This window comes from Canis lupus, chromosome 1, assembly GCF_003254725.2.
Source record: "Canis lupus dingo isolate Sandy chromosome 1, ASM325472v2, whole genome shotgun sequence".
Classification (NCBI taxonomy): domain Eukaryota; kingdom Metazoa; phylum Chordata; class Mammalia; order Carnivora; family Canidae; genus Canis; species Canis lupus.
Genome location: NC_064243.1, coordinates 28128140 through 28145722, shown reverse-complemented (window position 1 = coordinate 28145722; position 17583 = coordinate 28128140). Strand labels below are relative to the sequence as shown.

The 17583-nt window shown below is 33.8% G+C and overlaps 1 protein-coding gene and 1 long non-coding RNA gene across 2 annotated transcripts in view; one reads left to right on the top strand and one right to left on the bottom strand.

Moving 5' to 3' along the window:
- Positions 1–17583, top strand: part of AHI1 (Abelson helper integration site 1) — a 200017-nt gene that overhangs the window by 64174 nt on the left and 118260 nt on the right. Inside the window, 2 exon segments of the mRNA XM_025422343.3 lie at positions 9718–9914; positions 13672–13698. Coding sequence (XP_025278128.3) covers positions 9718–9914; positions 13672–13698 — 224 coding nt within the window.
- On the bottom strand, positions 8938–12194 carry LOC118353421 (uncharacterized). The gene is made up of 3 exons (XR_007412213.1): positions 11795–12194; positions 11236–11365; positions 8938–9156 (listed from the first exon to the last, which is right to left on the bottom strand). It is a non-coding gene; the product is annotated as an uncharacterized LOC118353421 (long non-coding RNA).

Here is a 17583-nt window from a genome sequence, read left to right as displayed (position 1 = left end):
TAATCATCTAGTAATACAAAATTTAGTCACAGAGTACCACAAATAATGTACTTTTAGGATTCCCATAATAATGCTAGTCAGAAGAAACGGCTTCTGCATTAAGTTTATGAAGCCAGACATCAGCAGTTAGGGTTAGGGTTAGGATTAATATTCGTCTATCTCCATCTCTAGGATCCTGTTCTACATGTAATGATAAACATAACTAATACTTACGAAGCACTTTCTTTGTTCCTGGTACTGTTTTAAGCACTTTACATATATTTACTTCATTTTTCACAATGATCTTAGTATAGGTACTATAATTATCCTCATTTTACATAAGCCAGGACTTGGATCCATACAGTCTGGACTTGGAGACTATTCTCTTATTTGCTACACTAACCTGCCTTTTTAGAAAATTTCCTGAAATACTAGCTTTTGATTGTCTGATAAGCAAACCCTTTTTTTTTTTTTCTGCAATACCATTTACTTTATGCCTCTCTGTGGAGTGATTTCTTTGTATCATCTGTACTTTGTAGGCAGCAGAGATGGAGACTTATTAATATTTTTATTACCCTTACCTATCCCGAATATATGTGTATATTCGGGACACACAATGAATATGACACACAATGAATATGACACACAATGAATATATGTGTAGTATTTTAAGTAGGATCAAGTGTTAGTTAATTTGGGAAGTTCTCAGCATTATTTTCTAATCCCAGGTGATGAGCCTAATTTTCCACTAGGTGGCAATCTCTTCTCTGAATCAGTGTTAACTCTGGATACTTCTTTAGTCATAGTATCTTAGACAAGACAAATTATTGAGCATCTATTGTGTGCCAAGTTGAGCAGGGCTATAAAGTCCAGCAGTCAGACTCAGATTACCATGCTCTTTTCCAGTCTTTTGTGCTTCCCAAGTGGTTGATGAAACCTGTGGCAAAATTTGTTACACTGAACAGCAGTCTCTACCATTGACGCTAAATGGAATTTATTCTATTTATTATATTTCTAAAATTTGTATTTGTTAACAACCGCCTACACCATTGTTGTTGATAGCTTTGTTTTTCACAGTGTGACATACTGTACCAGAGTTCAAGGCAATGTATATCTTTATGTTCCTATAAAAAAATTGTTATGTAACTTGCTCATTGACCAAAAATCCATGGTGTTTGCAATTCCTTATGTCTAACGTAGTACCTGGCACATTACTGATGTGCAAGAAGTGTTGGAAATAAGAATTTAAAATCCTATAGGATAGCATTTTCCCTTTGATTTTATAAAAATACAGAATGAAAGTCATGATCAGTGAGTAAATTGGGGGCTAATAATAATAGTGGTAGTACTAGCTAACATTTATCAAACATTTCTGTGTGTCCCCTACTCTTATGAACATTTTACATACACTTTTCCATATAGTTCTTTCAAAGCCCCACAAGGTAGATGCTATTAATACCCTCATTTTGCAGATGATGAAACTGAGGCACAGGGAGAATGAAGTAATTTACATAAGGTCACACATTTGGTAAATGTTAAAGTTTACCCAGCTGTCCGAGTCCAGAGCCCATACTCTTAAAACAGTGTATTGTTTGTTTTCAATTTTGATATTTAGGGGGGGCCCTTAAGACTAAAAGGAATTTTCATTATCTAGTATTCTTAATAGTTCACTCTTTTACAAATGTTGCGGATGATTAAAAGGCATTAAGTGATTGTATTCTCCATATAACCCAAAATATGAATTAGCTTTATTATGTATTCAGTCTTAATGTTAACTAACTTTATAATAATTTTGCAACAAGGTAGTGTTTCTGGTTGAAACTAATTTAATATGCATAGTTGTATAATGTAATAGTGTTCTTAAAGTACTAATGACTAATGATTCAAAAACAAACTCAGTTACAATTCTCATACTTGGATAAGATTATGCAGTAGCGTATATAACTGATTATAGGTCATAGTTTAAAATATGTTCTTATCCTATTAGGAAAATTAAGAGATAGAAATGCCATATTAGAAGGCATGCTTAAACTACCTGTTTCTTGGTCATATCCTGAAGTCTTTATTTTAATATTCTCCATATAATGGATACTTTGATTTGAAAGGCTATGTCATTCAAGGATTCAGGATATATGAAAAACTGGCTTTGAGCATAAACCAGAGTCCTGAGTTCGTCATCCAGGCATTCTTTTTTTTTTTTTTTTTTAATGCTTATATTGTGCTTTGAAAGTGCACCAAGAGGGAAGAATGGTACAGTGCAAAATAGCAGGATGGTGGGAAAGGCTGGAGTACGAGTTAGCTCATTGGGGTTCTAGACAAAGTGCAGTCACTTTCTGTTTGACCCTGGTCAAGTAATTTAGCATTTTTGCATCTGTTTTTTAACATGTAAAATAAAAATACCTGTCCTGTTTTATCTATGTGTTTCATCAAAGGCAAAAATGAAACTATAAAGTATAGCATGGAGCAGAGATATATTAAGAGCTCCTGACCCAGGATGCAGTAGAAATCCTAGCTGTTTTCTGTAGCAATATACGCGTCACACAGTTTAGTTGCATGGCATGATGTATGAAAATTGATTGATAATGGAATAGGAAATCAACAAAAGAATAATAGTATGTACATCAGCAATTTGGAGATAGTTTATTATATTTTGGTGTTCACTTAACAGATTACTGGATGCTGGTAGATGCTCTTGCTTTTGGTTGGCTTTGAGACATGAATCTGTTACACTTTCTTATAGAAAACTTTGGACAGTTTCGTTAGTAACACAAGTTCTCCTGTCAATAGAACTTCTCTGGTCCATCCACATAGTTTCTTCAGATTAGCTGAAGCTGAAACAAGTCAGGCCTTGTAAAATACAATTTAAAAAAAGCATTATAAACCCTTGAACATTCTTATCCTAGTCCATTCAGGCTACTATAACAAAATACCAGAAACTTCATGGCTTGTAAACAACAGAAATTTCTATCTCACAGTTCTGAATGCTAGGAAATCCTTGAGATCAAGGCATGGCAGATTCAGTGTCCAGTGAGAGCTCACTGTCTGGTTCATAGAATGGTACCGTCTAGCTGTAACCTCACATGTAGAGGGGTAAGGGAATTCTCTGAGGCCTCTTTTTAAAGGGGAACTTAGTGCCCTTCGCATTCATGAGGGTTCTGCTCTCATGACCTAATCACCTCCTGAAGGCCCCACCTCCAAGTACCACCACTTTGGGCATTAGATCATGGGAATCTCAAGGGGACACAAACACTCAGACCACATAAATTACCTACACAGCAAATGCTAGAGGAAGGCAAAGAGGATGCTGCATAACTGCTGACTGCTAGGAACCTAGCACAGTAGACCTACTATACAGCTTACAGTAATACTATATTAAAAATAGAATCATTTATAAGTAAAAGAATTAGGTATCCAGTAAAATGACTGTATGCAGTAACAGAACTATATTTAATAATAGGTCTTGAACAAAGGGATTAAGTGTTGAACCAGAAGGCAGTCTTAATATAAGAGGAAGATATTTTGGTTTTCGTTGTACTTTATTATTATAAAGTCAGTAACATAAGTAAACTTAGGTTTAAATAATAACAAACTTTGTATTCACTTCAAATGCAAAGGGCTCTTGATTAAAAATATCTTATTTCCTCTGTTCTTCCTCCTATAAAGATAAAAATCTCCTGAGAAAACCACGCTATTTCTTATAATTGTTTAAGGCCAGAACATACACAAAAGCACTGAACTTATTATAAATCAAAATTTGATTATCAGTTCTGAAAACATTGTACAATTTTTTTAATTGTGCAAAATTTAGAATCCCCAACTATAGCCAGCTGTAGGTAGATTTGGAAGTAATTTGATGGGTATAATGTTCCTTTAAACAAATGTAGTTGCCCAGTCTATGTTTCTCAGCCCCTTGTGGATTCCTCTGCTACACCAGTTAGCACATAACAGTAATTTCTTGTTGACCTTCAAAAGATTCAGACCCAAGTGGGGACCAGTGTCTTTGTATTCCCGGAGCCTGCTGTCTAAAAGTTGTGGATATGAGATTGTTAAAATTTTGAGTTTTATCAGGTTAGGTTAGAGTTTTAAATGTACAAAATTAAATTAGCCAAAGAAGACAAAATGACTAAGTAAAGAAATAGTTACTTAATTACAACATCATACTCCCAATCATGGCCTATAAAAAAATGTTTCAGAAAGCTTGAAATGTTAGAAGCACAGAGCTTGAGTGAATTTCAGAAAGCATCAATTATGACCTATTTTACAGTGAAATCTGTATAGTGTTACACAGATAGATGTATATACTTCTGGAGGATTAAGGAGGGATAGGATGCAAAAACTTGTAAGTAGCTTCTGTTTCTGGTATCTGAGAAACTAGGTCTTTGTGAATAGTTCTGCAGATTGTGTTTTATGGCTGCCTTCACAGCACCAGAAGTGTTAAAGATAAAGTTAGGTGTTAATGTGACTCCTTGAAATCCAGTAGATGGCTTTTGTATGGAAAATTCCCCTTAAACAACAGAAATAAGTATTCATAAATTGTTGGATGTTTATTTTTGTAATCTGCCTCTGTGTAGGCCATTTTAATTCTTTCTGAAAGGCATCCTAATACTGCAAAAAATAAACAAGTATTTAGGCAGTGCTTTTTGTTATTTTTTACCAGTTAAAAAATATAATACATGTTTAGCATAGCGTAATACTTAGAAAACACAATTTTGCAAAAAGAATAAGATAAATACCAAAATCCCGCTATCCTGTATAACTGTTTATACCCGAGTTTATGTCTTCTGCACATAGCCACTCACAGATTAAAGTGAAATCATGGTTGACTGATAGATAACTAGCAAGTACAGAAAAACAGGGAGTCAGGAAATGCCATTAAATATTCAAATCCAGCTTTACTTTCCCTTCATAACAACAAACAACAATGAAGTGTTCAAAAGGACAGTTTTGAAAAACAAATAAGGCAAAGATTGTGAAACATGATTTTCACCTGTTGATTCATTCATCCCTGGCCCATAAGCCTTCCAATTTCCAGTTCATAGAGCGCTTTTCTTTTACAGCTTCAGAGTTTTCTCTTGTTCTTTAAACAATCTTTGGATATTTGGGAGTGAATTGTCAGAGTGCTATGAAAGAAAGTCCAAAATATGTACTGAAAAATAGCAGTCAGACCTATGAAAATATAAATATAGAAGCAGCTACACTTCCATGTGAGAACAGTAATTGGTATTGAGGAAGGAGCATCTGTCTCTGAAAGAGTGAATGGTAAGCAGGTCTGAGGAGACCTCAGTAAATGTTCCCCGGTACTTCCATCATCAGGGTCTGCAGGAATAGAGTGCCTGTTAGTATGGAGCTGTGCATTATTTAGAGTGTATAAATGAAGTAGGGCATGAATATGGTGATCAGGGACCGAAAGTGTTTTATATGTGCTATCTCACATTCATGGTTGGTGCAGCTAAAGTTGGTGACTAAAAAACTGATCATCCTTTTGTGTATTTATTGTATTTAAAAACTATTTTGTCTCTGATTAATAATGCATTAGCGATATTTCATCATGGCAATTAGACTTCTATATATAACTTTAGTGGCTGAATTCCCTTTCATTAAATGTATACACCATAATTTATTTAAATGATTATTGTACAATTCCACTGTTAGATATTTTTTTCAGTATTTTAAGCAGTACTTTGGTACACACCTCTTATTCAGTTCATTTCTTAGGAAAAAGTATCTTGAGGTATACTAGATCAGTTAAACAGGCCAAAAAAAAAAGAAAGAAAGAAACCATCACTTTCTAATTTGCTTTCCCCCCCTTATTTCTTCTTGTTGGTGATGTTGAATATATTTTTATTGGCCGCATAGTTCTTTTGTGAATTTTCTGTAGTGATTCTTTGTCCATTTTCTGTTAGATTAGTCATTTTTAATTCATTTTGTGGAGATTCTTTGCATGTTAAGAATATTAACCCCCAGGGTGCCTGGGTGGCTCAGTTGGTTAAAAGCATCTGACTTTGACTCAGGTCATAATCTCCAGGTCCTGGAATGGAACCCACATCTGGTACCCCACTCAGTGGGGAATGTTTGTCCCTCTCCCTCTGCCCCCCCTCCTGCTTGTGCTTTCTGTCTCTCAAATAAATAAAATCTTAAAAATATATATATTAACCCCTTTTATCACTAGCTTGTCATTTGCTTTTATTTATATTTTTTTTGGTACGAATAGCATTTTTAAGGTATAATTGACATGCAGTAAACTGTATGAGTGTAGATATATTTAAACACTTCTGAGACCATCATCTCAATGAAGATAATAAACATATCCATCATCTGTAAGTTACTTTGTGTTCCTTTGAAATCTCTCCCTACCTCCTCCTTCCCCCAGGCAATCACTATGAATTAATTTCCATTTTCTAGAATTTTATATAAGTGAGACCTTTATACCATGGAGCCTTTTTTTGGTCTGGCTTCTGTCACTCATTACTTGGAGATTTATCTATATTTTAGATTTTATCAGTAGTTCATTCTTTTTATTTCTGAATATTGTTTCATTTTATGATAGATTACAGTTTGTTTTTCTATACACCTGTTGATGGGTGTTGTGGTTGTACCCAGCTTTTAGCTATTAGAAATAAGCTGCTAAGACTATGCATCTACAAGTCTTTGAACACGTGCTTTCATTTCTGAAGAAATTTCTAAGAGTAGCAGGGCTGCATCCAATTGCAGATGTCCATTTAACTTCTTAAGAAGCTGCCAAACTGTTTTTAAAAGTGGTTAGGCCATTTAACCTTCCTACCAGCAGTATATAAATGTTTTAGTATCTCCACAGCTTTGCTAAATTTGAAGTAGTCAGTCTTTTTCATTTTAGCCCCTCTCATAGGTGTACAGTGCTATCTCATGGTGATTTCAATTTGCTTATCTTTAGTAACAAATTATGTTGAGCCCCTTTTTCGTGTACATATTTGCCATCCATTTTTCTTCTTCCGTGAAGTGTCTGTTCAAATCTTATGCCCAGTTTATAATTGGCTTGTTTGCTTTCTGACTATGGACTTCTAAGAGTTAGGTTTTCTCTGTACAAGTAGTGCTTTATTAGATATATGATTTGCAAATATTTCCCCCAGTCTTTGTCTTGTCTTCTAATTGCCTTCTTAACAGTCTTCAAGAACAAATGTTTGAAATTTTGATGAAGTAAAAAATTACCAATTTTTTTCTTACATCAATTTTTGGTTTTGTATCTATAAGTCTTTGCCTAATCCAGGTTCACAAAAATACCCTTCCTGTATGTTCTCTGAAAGGCTCTTATGGTTTTTGGTTTTACATTTAGATTCATTTTGAGTTATTTCTTGGACATGATGCAAACTATATATCAAAGTTCATCTGCTCACATATGAATATCCAATTGGTCTAGCACTATTTGTTGCAGAGACTATCCTTTTTACATGGAATTCCCTTTACACCTTGTCCATACATGCTAGGTTCTATTCTGTTCTGGTGATCTGTTTATTTATCTTTATGCCAATATGAAGTGTCTTGATTACTGTAGCTTTAGAGTAAGACTTGAAGTCAAGTTGTTTAAGTCCCCTTTGTTCTTTTCCGAAGTTGTTTTAACTCTTCTAGTCCTTTGCATTTCCATGTGGATTTTAGAATTTGACAATTTCTCCAAAAGTGACCTGCTAGAATTTTGAGTAGGATTACCCTGAATGTACACATCATTTGAGAGAATTGACATTTTAACAATAGCTATCATTTCAACTATGCACATAGTATATCTCCTCAGTTTAGTTCTTCAGTTTCAGCGTGTTTTGTAGTTTTCATTGTGCATGTCTTTCATATCTTTCATCAGTATTTCCAAAAGTGTGAAATATTTTTTATGGCATTGTAAGTGGTATATATCTTAAAAATTTCAATCTCTGACTTTTTGTTACTTGAATATAGGTATACAATTATTTCTGTGTGCTGATCTTGTATCCTGGAACCTTACCTGAAGTTGATTTTTAGTTCTAATGTTTTATTGTTTAGATTCCATTTGGATTTATTTACATAGATGTGGGGCCAGGACCTGAGAGTGAGAGAGTCTCTCTTTAAATGCTTTTCCTTATGTACTTCACTTGCCTCATTGTCATCTTAGTTCTACCTAAATGATTCTATCTATAAAGACAGTTTTATTTCTTCCTTTTATACATTCTATCCGATTTTTCGTTGTTTCAAGCAGGAGGGCAAATCTCTGGTCCCTTTTACTCTTATTTTGGCCAGAGATAGAACAGTATTACCTGTCATTTGCTTTTTAATTTTGAGTATTATAGAGTTGTTTTTTTTAATGAAAAGTCTTTAAATGTTTATGTAGCAAAATCTGTCCGTCTTTTATATCGGCGACTCTTAACATTTTCTGACTCATGCAGTCCTTTAACAAATAATCTGATAAAAGTTATGGATCTGATTTCCAGAAACATTTAGATACACATTTGTATTCCTGTATGTAACTTCAGTAGTACACAGAATTCCTGAAGGCTGGTCTATTGATTTCCTGTTACAAATCTTGATTATATCAGTTACTTTTCATGTTATGTTTAGAAAGGCATTCTATTAAAAATTATATAATTAAGGAAATACTTCTTAAATGATCACAGTATATTTTTTCTTCTTTGTATATACAAATAGATGCTTACAAATTTTCATATTCCTTTATTTTAAATGATCAAATAAGGTAATGTATGTAAAATCATTCTAAAAACTATAAAGTACAGCATATATGCTGTTATCCTTGTTGTCATCATCATCATCATCAAAAACATTCACCCTTTCAGCCGTCTATTCCAGCGTGGGGAATTAAATCCAAAGAAAGAATTGTTTTAAGAAGTAATTTAAGCTGTGAAAGTAGTCATTCACACATGGTCTGTAATGAGGAAAAACAGAAAACATTATAAATATTCAGTAATAGGAGAATGCATAAATAAATAATAGTGCTTCATTAGATGAGATGTTGTAAAGGATTTTATTATTTTTTTAAAAAAGATTTTATTTATTTTTCATGAGAGACATAGAGAAAGAGAGAGAGAGAGAGAGAGGCAGAGACACAGACAGAGGGAGGAGCAGACTCCATGCAGGAAGCCTGACGTGGGACTCGGTCCGGGGTCTCCAGGATCCCGCCCTGGGCTGAAGGCGGTGCTAAACCGCTGAGCCACCGGGGCGGCCCTGTAAAGGATTTTAAAATGGTAATTACAGAGTAATAAAAATATGAAAAATATTTAAATTGAAAAACTTTACATTTTATTCACATGGTATCTTGCATAAAATGTACATATGCATAAAGACTCAAAGAAATAGAAGTATGAAAACAGTTGTTTTAGGGAGATGGGTTTGTAAACATTTTCATTGTTCTTGCCTTTCCTTTAATTCTATTCTGTTATGCCTTTGATTTCTTTTTTATATTAATTGTTTTCTGTATACACATATTTAGAGTTAGGCTCCCATCCCAGTTTGTTGTTTACCAAACCAAGAGATTGCATGGCCTTCAAGGCTCAATTATAATACTGCGTGACATAAATTATCTGTGAAATTGTTGTTTTTCCTTTTTTATGCTTTTATATTAGAGACTCCATATTTTGTCAGTCATGTTGTCTTATGATTACTCAGTTTTTAAAGTACATTATTCAGTTTCTAATCATTTGTTTAATGCTACAATTTCATGGCTTAATTATTTCATTGTGTTTTTTGCTGTGTTGAGTTAAACTAATTATGGCTTTATTTTTCCAGTTGCCCAGCAAGAGGCTGAAATGTTCAAACGCTACAATGGAACATTTCCATTACCTGGAATACACCAAAGTCAAGATGCTTTATGCACCTGTCCTAAACTGCCTCATCAAGGCTCTTTTCAGATTGATGACTATGTCCACACTGAACATTCCTCAATGAAGATGCAACAAGTGAAACAGAGACTCGATTCTGTCACAGTATGTATAATGATTTTATGCAGTTGAGAAGTTGGAAATTTTGAAACCATTTTGATTCTGTTTTACATTGCTGTGCCAATAAATATTAATTCAACAAAGTTAAGTTAGTTACTTAAAAATAGGATTTCTTATGCTTTTATAGTTCCTTTGTGGTGTCTGTTCTAACATCACTTACTGCAGTAAGCAGACCAATTTAGGATAACCCTCATGCTTTCCTGACTTGATATTTCTGTAAAAACCAGCCCAAGACCTGTTTTGCTGTTTAAAATTGGAAGTGTGTATATTTGTGCATATGTATAACACACAAACACAAAAACACTGGGAAAGTATTTATGTAAATTATGTTAAAGGAACAGCCTCTTTAATATGCAAAACTAAACAATAAAGGAAAATAGACTTCCACAAAGAAATGGATAAAAGAAATAAGCACATACTTCCAAAGAGAGTAGATACAAACATTCCTTAAGCATATTTAAAAGGTCTTTTATCTCAAGTGCTGTAAAAACCAGGTATTGCCCATAAAATGAGAAAATAGATTATGAAAATGAAGAGGAGGATGCTTATTAAAAATACTGTGCTAAAAAAAATATTGCTATTCTTTCTGTTATAAATTACTGCAGTCTTTCTCAAAGATAAGGAGTAAAATGTATTGAGAAGCTTAAATATCCTTAAAAATATTTATGCTCTTTGACCATAATAGTTCTTTTAGTTAGAGTTAGTTTTGAGCTCCAGGAAGACAGAGACTGTGCAGGCTTGTTGCTTGTGTTCTCACCTTTTGGCACAGTGCCCGGCACTTATTAAATATTCCTCTCTCTCCTCCTTTGATAGGAATCTTGACCAGTTTTAATATATGTGCTGCTGAAGCGAGCACTCTTGACCAGTTTTAAACCAAACATATCAGGAACTACACTACTGAGGCACTTTAGTTAGGACTGTTCTTACAAAAGGTAAAAATCCAGGAGAGAATCTCCTTTTCTTCCTTGAGAAAATGAGAATTTCAGGTATATCAGACTGCCGGTTTAGCTGGAATATACGGGAAATATTTTGCTTTTTCTCAGTATAAATTTTAGAACATATACTATAATTTATTTCAGTGTTGTAATTTTGCATATTTTAGCATTCTAATTTTATTGAATAATATATGGTGTTCTGGATTTTAAAAGGAAGTACAAATAGATAAATTGAGTTTTAAAAATTAAAGAAAAAAGAAAAAATAAAATAAAAAAGAAAAATGTTTCTTCACTGTGGGAAGAAAATTTGCCCCTTGTCTAAAATTTTACATGACAAAATGACTTTACAGATTTAAGAGCAAATAACTCACAGAAAATAAAAGAACAAGTTTCCTGCAATCTGTGGATCTTCATGCTATAAAACTTAACATCCTGGAATCACCTCAGTCTTGTATCTTTTCCGTCATCTTACATAGCTGTCATCTTCAGATAAATAAAAGACTATAAGAGCAGAAGAAAACAAATGTAAAGGAAAAATCAGAAAGATATTTTTTAAGATATGAAATCTAAGACATGGGGAAACACATTGATAATTTATTATGAGAGAAAAATTTATTTCTCTTAGAATCATTATTTAGCTTTTACCACATCTTTCTTTTTAAAAATTTTTTAGAATATCTGTTTGCATTGGGATTGAGGTAGATGAAGGCCGCCTTTGGAAATAAAAGCTCTCTTCGCTGTGTTTTTTGAAAAACCATGTTTTTCCCATGTTGAGACAATTCACTGAACTTCTTTTCAAATGTTATTTACAGGGTTTTTTTTTTTTCATAATGTATATAGTATGTATGGGAATAAAAACAAAATGTCATCTTTATTCCTATGGCAGCTCTATTCATATTTTACAAACATTTAGATTGACTGGATTTTTACCTTTTGTCTTGATGCCTTTTTCTTGTTTCCTGTCATTTATTACTAGAGAAGACTTGATTACTTCTGTATTATAGAAGACTGCATTACTGGAGATACTTTTCTTTGTAACCACAATTGGAATTTTTTTAATAAAACACAATGCAAGTTTAGGGTATGGGTGTGTGTGTGTGTGTGTGTGTGTGTGTGTGAGAATTGCATAGCCAGTTCAGTTCAGCAGGCATTGAGTAGGTATTTACTCATTAATAAGTAAAGAATACAAAAATAGAGTATTCTGTGTTCTCCGTAGCTTTACTGTGCAGTCCTTAAGCTGTTTCCTACATAACAGGTTTGACTGTGTATTGCTGCTACAGCAGTCCCTGGAGGCATACAGCAGCCTAGATCCTAAGGATCTAGGTAGACAGTGTCTTGAGAAGACTGACAAAATTCATTCTAAGGATCGCTTAGGTAGACAATATCTTGAGAACATTGACAACATTCATTCTAAGGTTTCAGAATTTGATCTTATCTGTTCATCCAGACTTGCACAGAATCTGAGGTACCTACTAGGAGTAATCAGTCTTACAAAACATTGATTTATAAACTTAAAAAACAAATTATGGTGAAAGGTATATGTTTCCAGCTGCCTGAACACTCAAGATCACTCTCCCTTTTAAAAATTAATCTGAAACCCAGGTTAATGATTACAGAGTTCATTATTAAGCATAGTCATAGGAATAGGGATTAGATGGATTTATGCCAGTGTTGGAAAAAAGGTTAATTTTCTCTGCCCTACAGGAGATTTCACCTAGTAGTGATTGGTGGTGATTAACATCTATTTAATTATGAGTAACGACTGAATAATGAATTCCTGTGCTAAATGCTTTACGTCTTTACATGTTCATTGTATTTAAACCTCAAAACTATCCTATAGTGTGGGTGCTAGTATTACCCCCATTTTACAGAAGATGAAGCTGAGGTTTCCAGAGCCCACGCAGTATCACCCGTGTCACACAGGCAGCAAGCACTAGAGCTGAAATTTGGTCCAGGGAGTCAGATTATCATGTGCAGTTTCACTTTCTCCTTTTAGTGATCGAATTACTAATATTCTTCAGACACAATATCTGTCCCATAGAAATTTCTGGATAAAAAATTGATGTTCCTCTTTCAGTTCTCTTTTTTCCTAAACTCCACATTCATCATTACCGTTTTTCTCTGGTTCTGTTGTAGGCTGATGATAGATGCTAATTAACCTTTTTGGACTTGAGTATTTTTTATGTCTCCTTAGCAGCAAATTTTCAAATCACTCATGTGTTGACTTTTGCTAGTTTCTTTTTCGGAAGTGATCATCTCTTAGCCTTGTCCCATGAATTATGGGCATTTCCTTTCTGTAGCTCCTTCAATACTGATCATATACTTTGCCATTCAATAGTGTTTATTCTTAGATTTCCTCTGAAATAAATTACTAATGTGGGAGTTATATTTGTGAGCATTGTTATTTGGGAGATAATTATATATGGCAATTAATTCTGGGTGTGTTTTTGAGTCATGTTAGTGTTCTGGAGAATTTTTGCATTTACCAGTTTATTAAGTTTGTTACTTATTACGTTTATTGAGACTACATGTTTTTCTTGAGACAGATACATGTGGGCCCTCCAGAGTCTTATCCTCAGTGCCTTTTGTTTTGGCAGGTTAGATTTACCAAGAACTGATTGGGTCTCTTTCTTTAATTCAGCATTCTTTCCAGCTCAGAGTGACAGCTGCAGGGTGATAGATAAAGAAGTTCTCCCAAATGTTGATTTTTGTTATTAAAACATTAAGATTGGAATAGTTGAGAAGAGTTGATAATTTTATTAAAATGAAATTATGAATATTTCCTTACTGTATTGTATTTCTTTTAGGAGGTGATACGAGCTTGTGCTGCAAAGGTAAGTAGTTTTTATTAGACAGAAGATAACTTTAAAACCAAAGCTTTCACTGTGCTGCACCAAAGGATTGAAATATACCATTCATACTTTTTACAGAAGTTAGTCAGATGTGTATTTTCCTTATTTGAGCTCAAATTTATCGAGGAATTATATACAGGAATCTGAGAATTTAGCAAATACCTTTATATTTTTGAAGATTTAAGAATATTAAGTGATTAGGATATACTTTCAGTAAGCATGGTCATTTGATCCTCTGAGAAAAATATTATATGATACTTAATAGGTAAGATATATCAGTACAGTTCCAGTGGATGTATGCTGAGTAAACTGTATAAGTCTTGAGATTGCATGCAAGCTGTACGTGAATAGCAATGATATACTATGCTGATAATGTTCTTGATCATTTATACCAAAGTCTCACAGTTCTTTTTCCATTTAACTGTGTATCAATCCTGAGACACAGATTGGATATTGTTATTTCCAATTTTAGAAAGGAGGAAGCTGAGGTTTATTGAAGTTAAATGATTTGCTCAAGACCCCAAAGTTAGTCTAAAAATAGTAGCATATAAAAAGGCTTTTGAATATTAAACAATTTCAGTGAAATTGTATCCGAGATACTTTCAACACAGCAGTTTTCTTCCTTTTACAAGCAAGGTTATTTTACATCCAACATTTAACTCAGTTGTCAAGAAAATAAATTTTAATTTAAAAGAGTTGGAATAGTACCACATTTTTGTCCTTCCCTCTTCGTCTGTCCACTTCCAAAATTCAGTTGAATAATTAGACATTCATTCATTTACAAATGTAATTATATCTGTCACAAAGTAAAAGGGTGAGACCTTCAGAAGGGAATTAGATGGTGTTAGTATGTTCAAAGACTGCTTTATGTAATATCAATGCAGTGAAAGTATTTTTTTACTGAGTAGACATCTACTACCAACTGGCAGGCACTTGGAATACAGAAGTAAATAGAAGTCTATTGTTTCTTTTCACATGGGGCATCTTATAGAGGAAACATGTCAGAAAACACTGGGCTTACCCCATCAGTGAGCTGTCCAGTATCAGTGAGGACCCATCACTTTTTTACCTAATCATCACAAGTCAACAGGATATGGAATATAGACAAGGGGAAGGAAGATGGAGGGGTGGGGGAAGAACAAACTACATTCTGACTTGGGCTACAGATGTTCAGGAAACTTGTTCCTGATAGCAGTGATTAGTATAATGATTGTAGCTCCAAGGTTACTAAATCTTCTTAAGTATACATAGTATATACAACTAAGTCTAAAAAATAATTTTCTGACTAGCAATTCAGAGCTATTTCTCTTTAACAAATAAATACACTTCTTTTGCAAAGCTGTCTGAATGTCCAAATAGTAAAGTGTTCTACATGTATTTGGCAAGGGCTTATAGAAACTGTCATCTGCTAATCTGGAATCTCTCTGTAGCTGAAGGATCTTGTTATATTCATCTTTGTACCCCAAGTACTTAACAAAATAGAATAAATGCTCATTTGAAAATATGGTGACACATTTGGAAATTAAGTATTTGGAAAGATTGACCTTACTAATATCTTTATTTTTTTAGAAGTTTTATTGAGAGATGATTCACATACCATAATATTTACCCTTTTAAAGTGTATACAGTTTACTGATTCTTATGCTGATAACAAAGTTGTGTAAGCATCACTACTATGTGATTTTAAAACTTTTTTATTCCCTCCAAAAAGAAATCCTGTTTCGATTTTGTAACCTTGAGGTATCTACAGGCTTAGATTTGGGCTTGCTTCCATTGCAGCTACTGTGGCATTAGAACTGCCTCAGACTCACGGCCTCCTGTTTAATTTAACAGTGGCAATAATGAAAATATAGGCAATGGACAGATTTGCAATATATTTTGGAAGTAGATTCAGCTTGATGATGAATTGGATGTGGTGTAAGTGAAGGAAAGAGAAATTGTTGCTTTCAACAATTGTATAGATGCTAGTATTAATGAGATGAGGAATGCTGGAACAGAGGAAGAAATTTTAAGGAGTGGAGTTTTGGATATGAATGTAATTGTATAGTAGGCAATTGGATTTCTGAGTCTTAAGTGCAGACAGGAAGTCAGGGCTAAAGTTCTGTATTTTTTTTCTTAAAGATTTTATTTATTTATTCATGAGAGACAGACACAGAGAGAGGAAGAAACACAGGGAGAGGGAGAAGTAGGCTCCTCACAGGGAGCCTGATGTGGGACTCAAACCCAGGACCCCAGATCATGTCCTAAGCCAAAGGCAGATGCTCAACCATTGAGCCACCCAAGCACCCCAAGTTCTGTGTTTTTAACGTGTGAGATTGGATAAGATCACCTGGGGAGAGATAGCTAAATACCTGAGCCACTCGTCCAAGAAAAAAGAATGTCAGGGAAGCCTAGAAGAGAGTATTTCAAGAAAGAGGAGTGATAAACTGTCACGTGCTACTGAGAGAATGAGTAAATGATAGAAAATTTATGATTGTATTTGGCTAGACAGTGTCCTTTGGTTACCTTGATGAAGCTATTTCAGTGGTAGAGACAAAAGCACAATTGAAGTAGGTTGAGGACAAAATGGAAGCCCATAAATTTTGACTGGGGAGTAGAGAAGCAGGAGCTAAAGAGGAATCTTAGATGGACAGTATTAAAGCATACTTACTTGCTAATTGGAATAATTCAGTGGTAATGAGAAGTAGGTAGTGTACTATGGAGGTGACAATTGCTGGACTCAAGTCTTTGAAAAAGTGAGAGAGGATGTAGTCCTGAATACTGATGAAGACATTGGCCTTAAGAAAAGGGTTTTTCATCCCTTCTGATGTGCACATAGGTGGAAATTGGGTAGATGCTTAGATACAGATTTGATGATGGGAAGTTGAGAGAGTTACCGTCTGATTGCTCCAAGATAGTAATTGGTATTGAAAGTCTTGCATTTATTTGCTCTGAATTGTTATAGCCCTAAAATATACATATGAATTTATAATTTACCAATTTCCTTGTTCTTTCCTTTGCTTGGGGTTGGATTAAAGTACGTCAGAAATGGTATTACCTGGAATCTGTTTCCATTAAGCTTTGCATTATTCCTCACAAATAGAATTAATTTGTTTTTCTCATGTTCCCAAACATATTTATATTCATACCTAGCATGTGATATAATTGGGCCTGTTCATCCTTAAATTATAATTAATTCTGCCCATCTTTTCCAGAATTCTATTGTGAATTCCCTCAGGGAGAAACAACTCTTTCTGCTTTCTCTTCTCCTCTCTTTCTTTCTCCTTGTTCTCCATCCCTTCCTTCTTTTTCAGCTTTATGTAGTATTGCCTCCACTTCTAATCTTACATTTTTTAATTTTCCACACTCCTCTGTCAGCTTCTTAAAGCCACATAACTCTATTTATTTGTTTTTTAAATTATTAATATTACCTACCCTAGATGAACATAAACTCAGCCAAGTTAAAGTTTATTGAATTATATTTAGTAGAATAATGCTGTAAAGGTAAAGTAATAATTAAATTATATTCAGATACATCTTAGAACATATTATTTACTGAAAAATAAAAGTTTTAAAAAACAGGGAATACAGAGAAAATAATTTTTTTAATCTCCTAAGAGAAGTTTGGATATTTTTATCATTAAGAGGGAAAAATTAAATTGAAATTTGAATAGAATAGTGGTTTACAGGTTTTTGGAGAGTTTCTTTTCAATAATTTGTTTTTAATGCTCATAATTATTTCTTCATGTCATTCCAAAACAATAAAAGCAAATTAAGCATTGTTATTTTGCCAATATTTGTGGGAGACTAGCTTGACTGTAGGAGTGGTAGGCCACAATCAGACACTAGAATTATGGAACTTTATTCCCGAAAATTTTAGAAAACAGG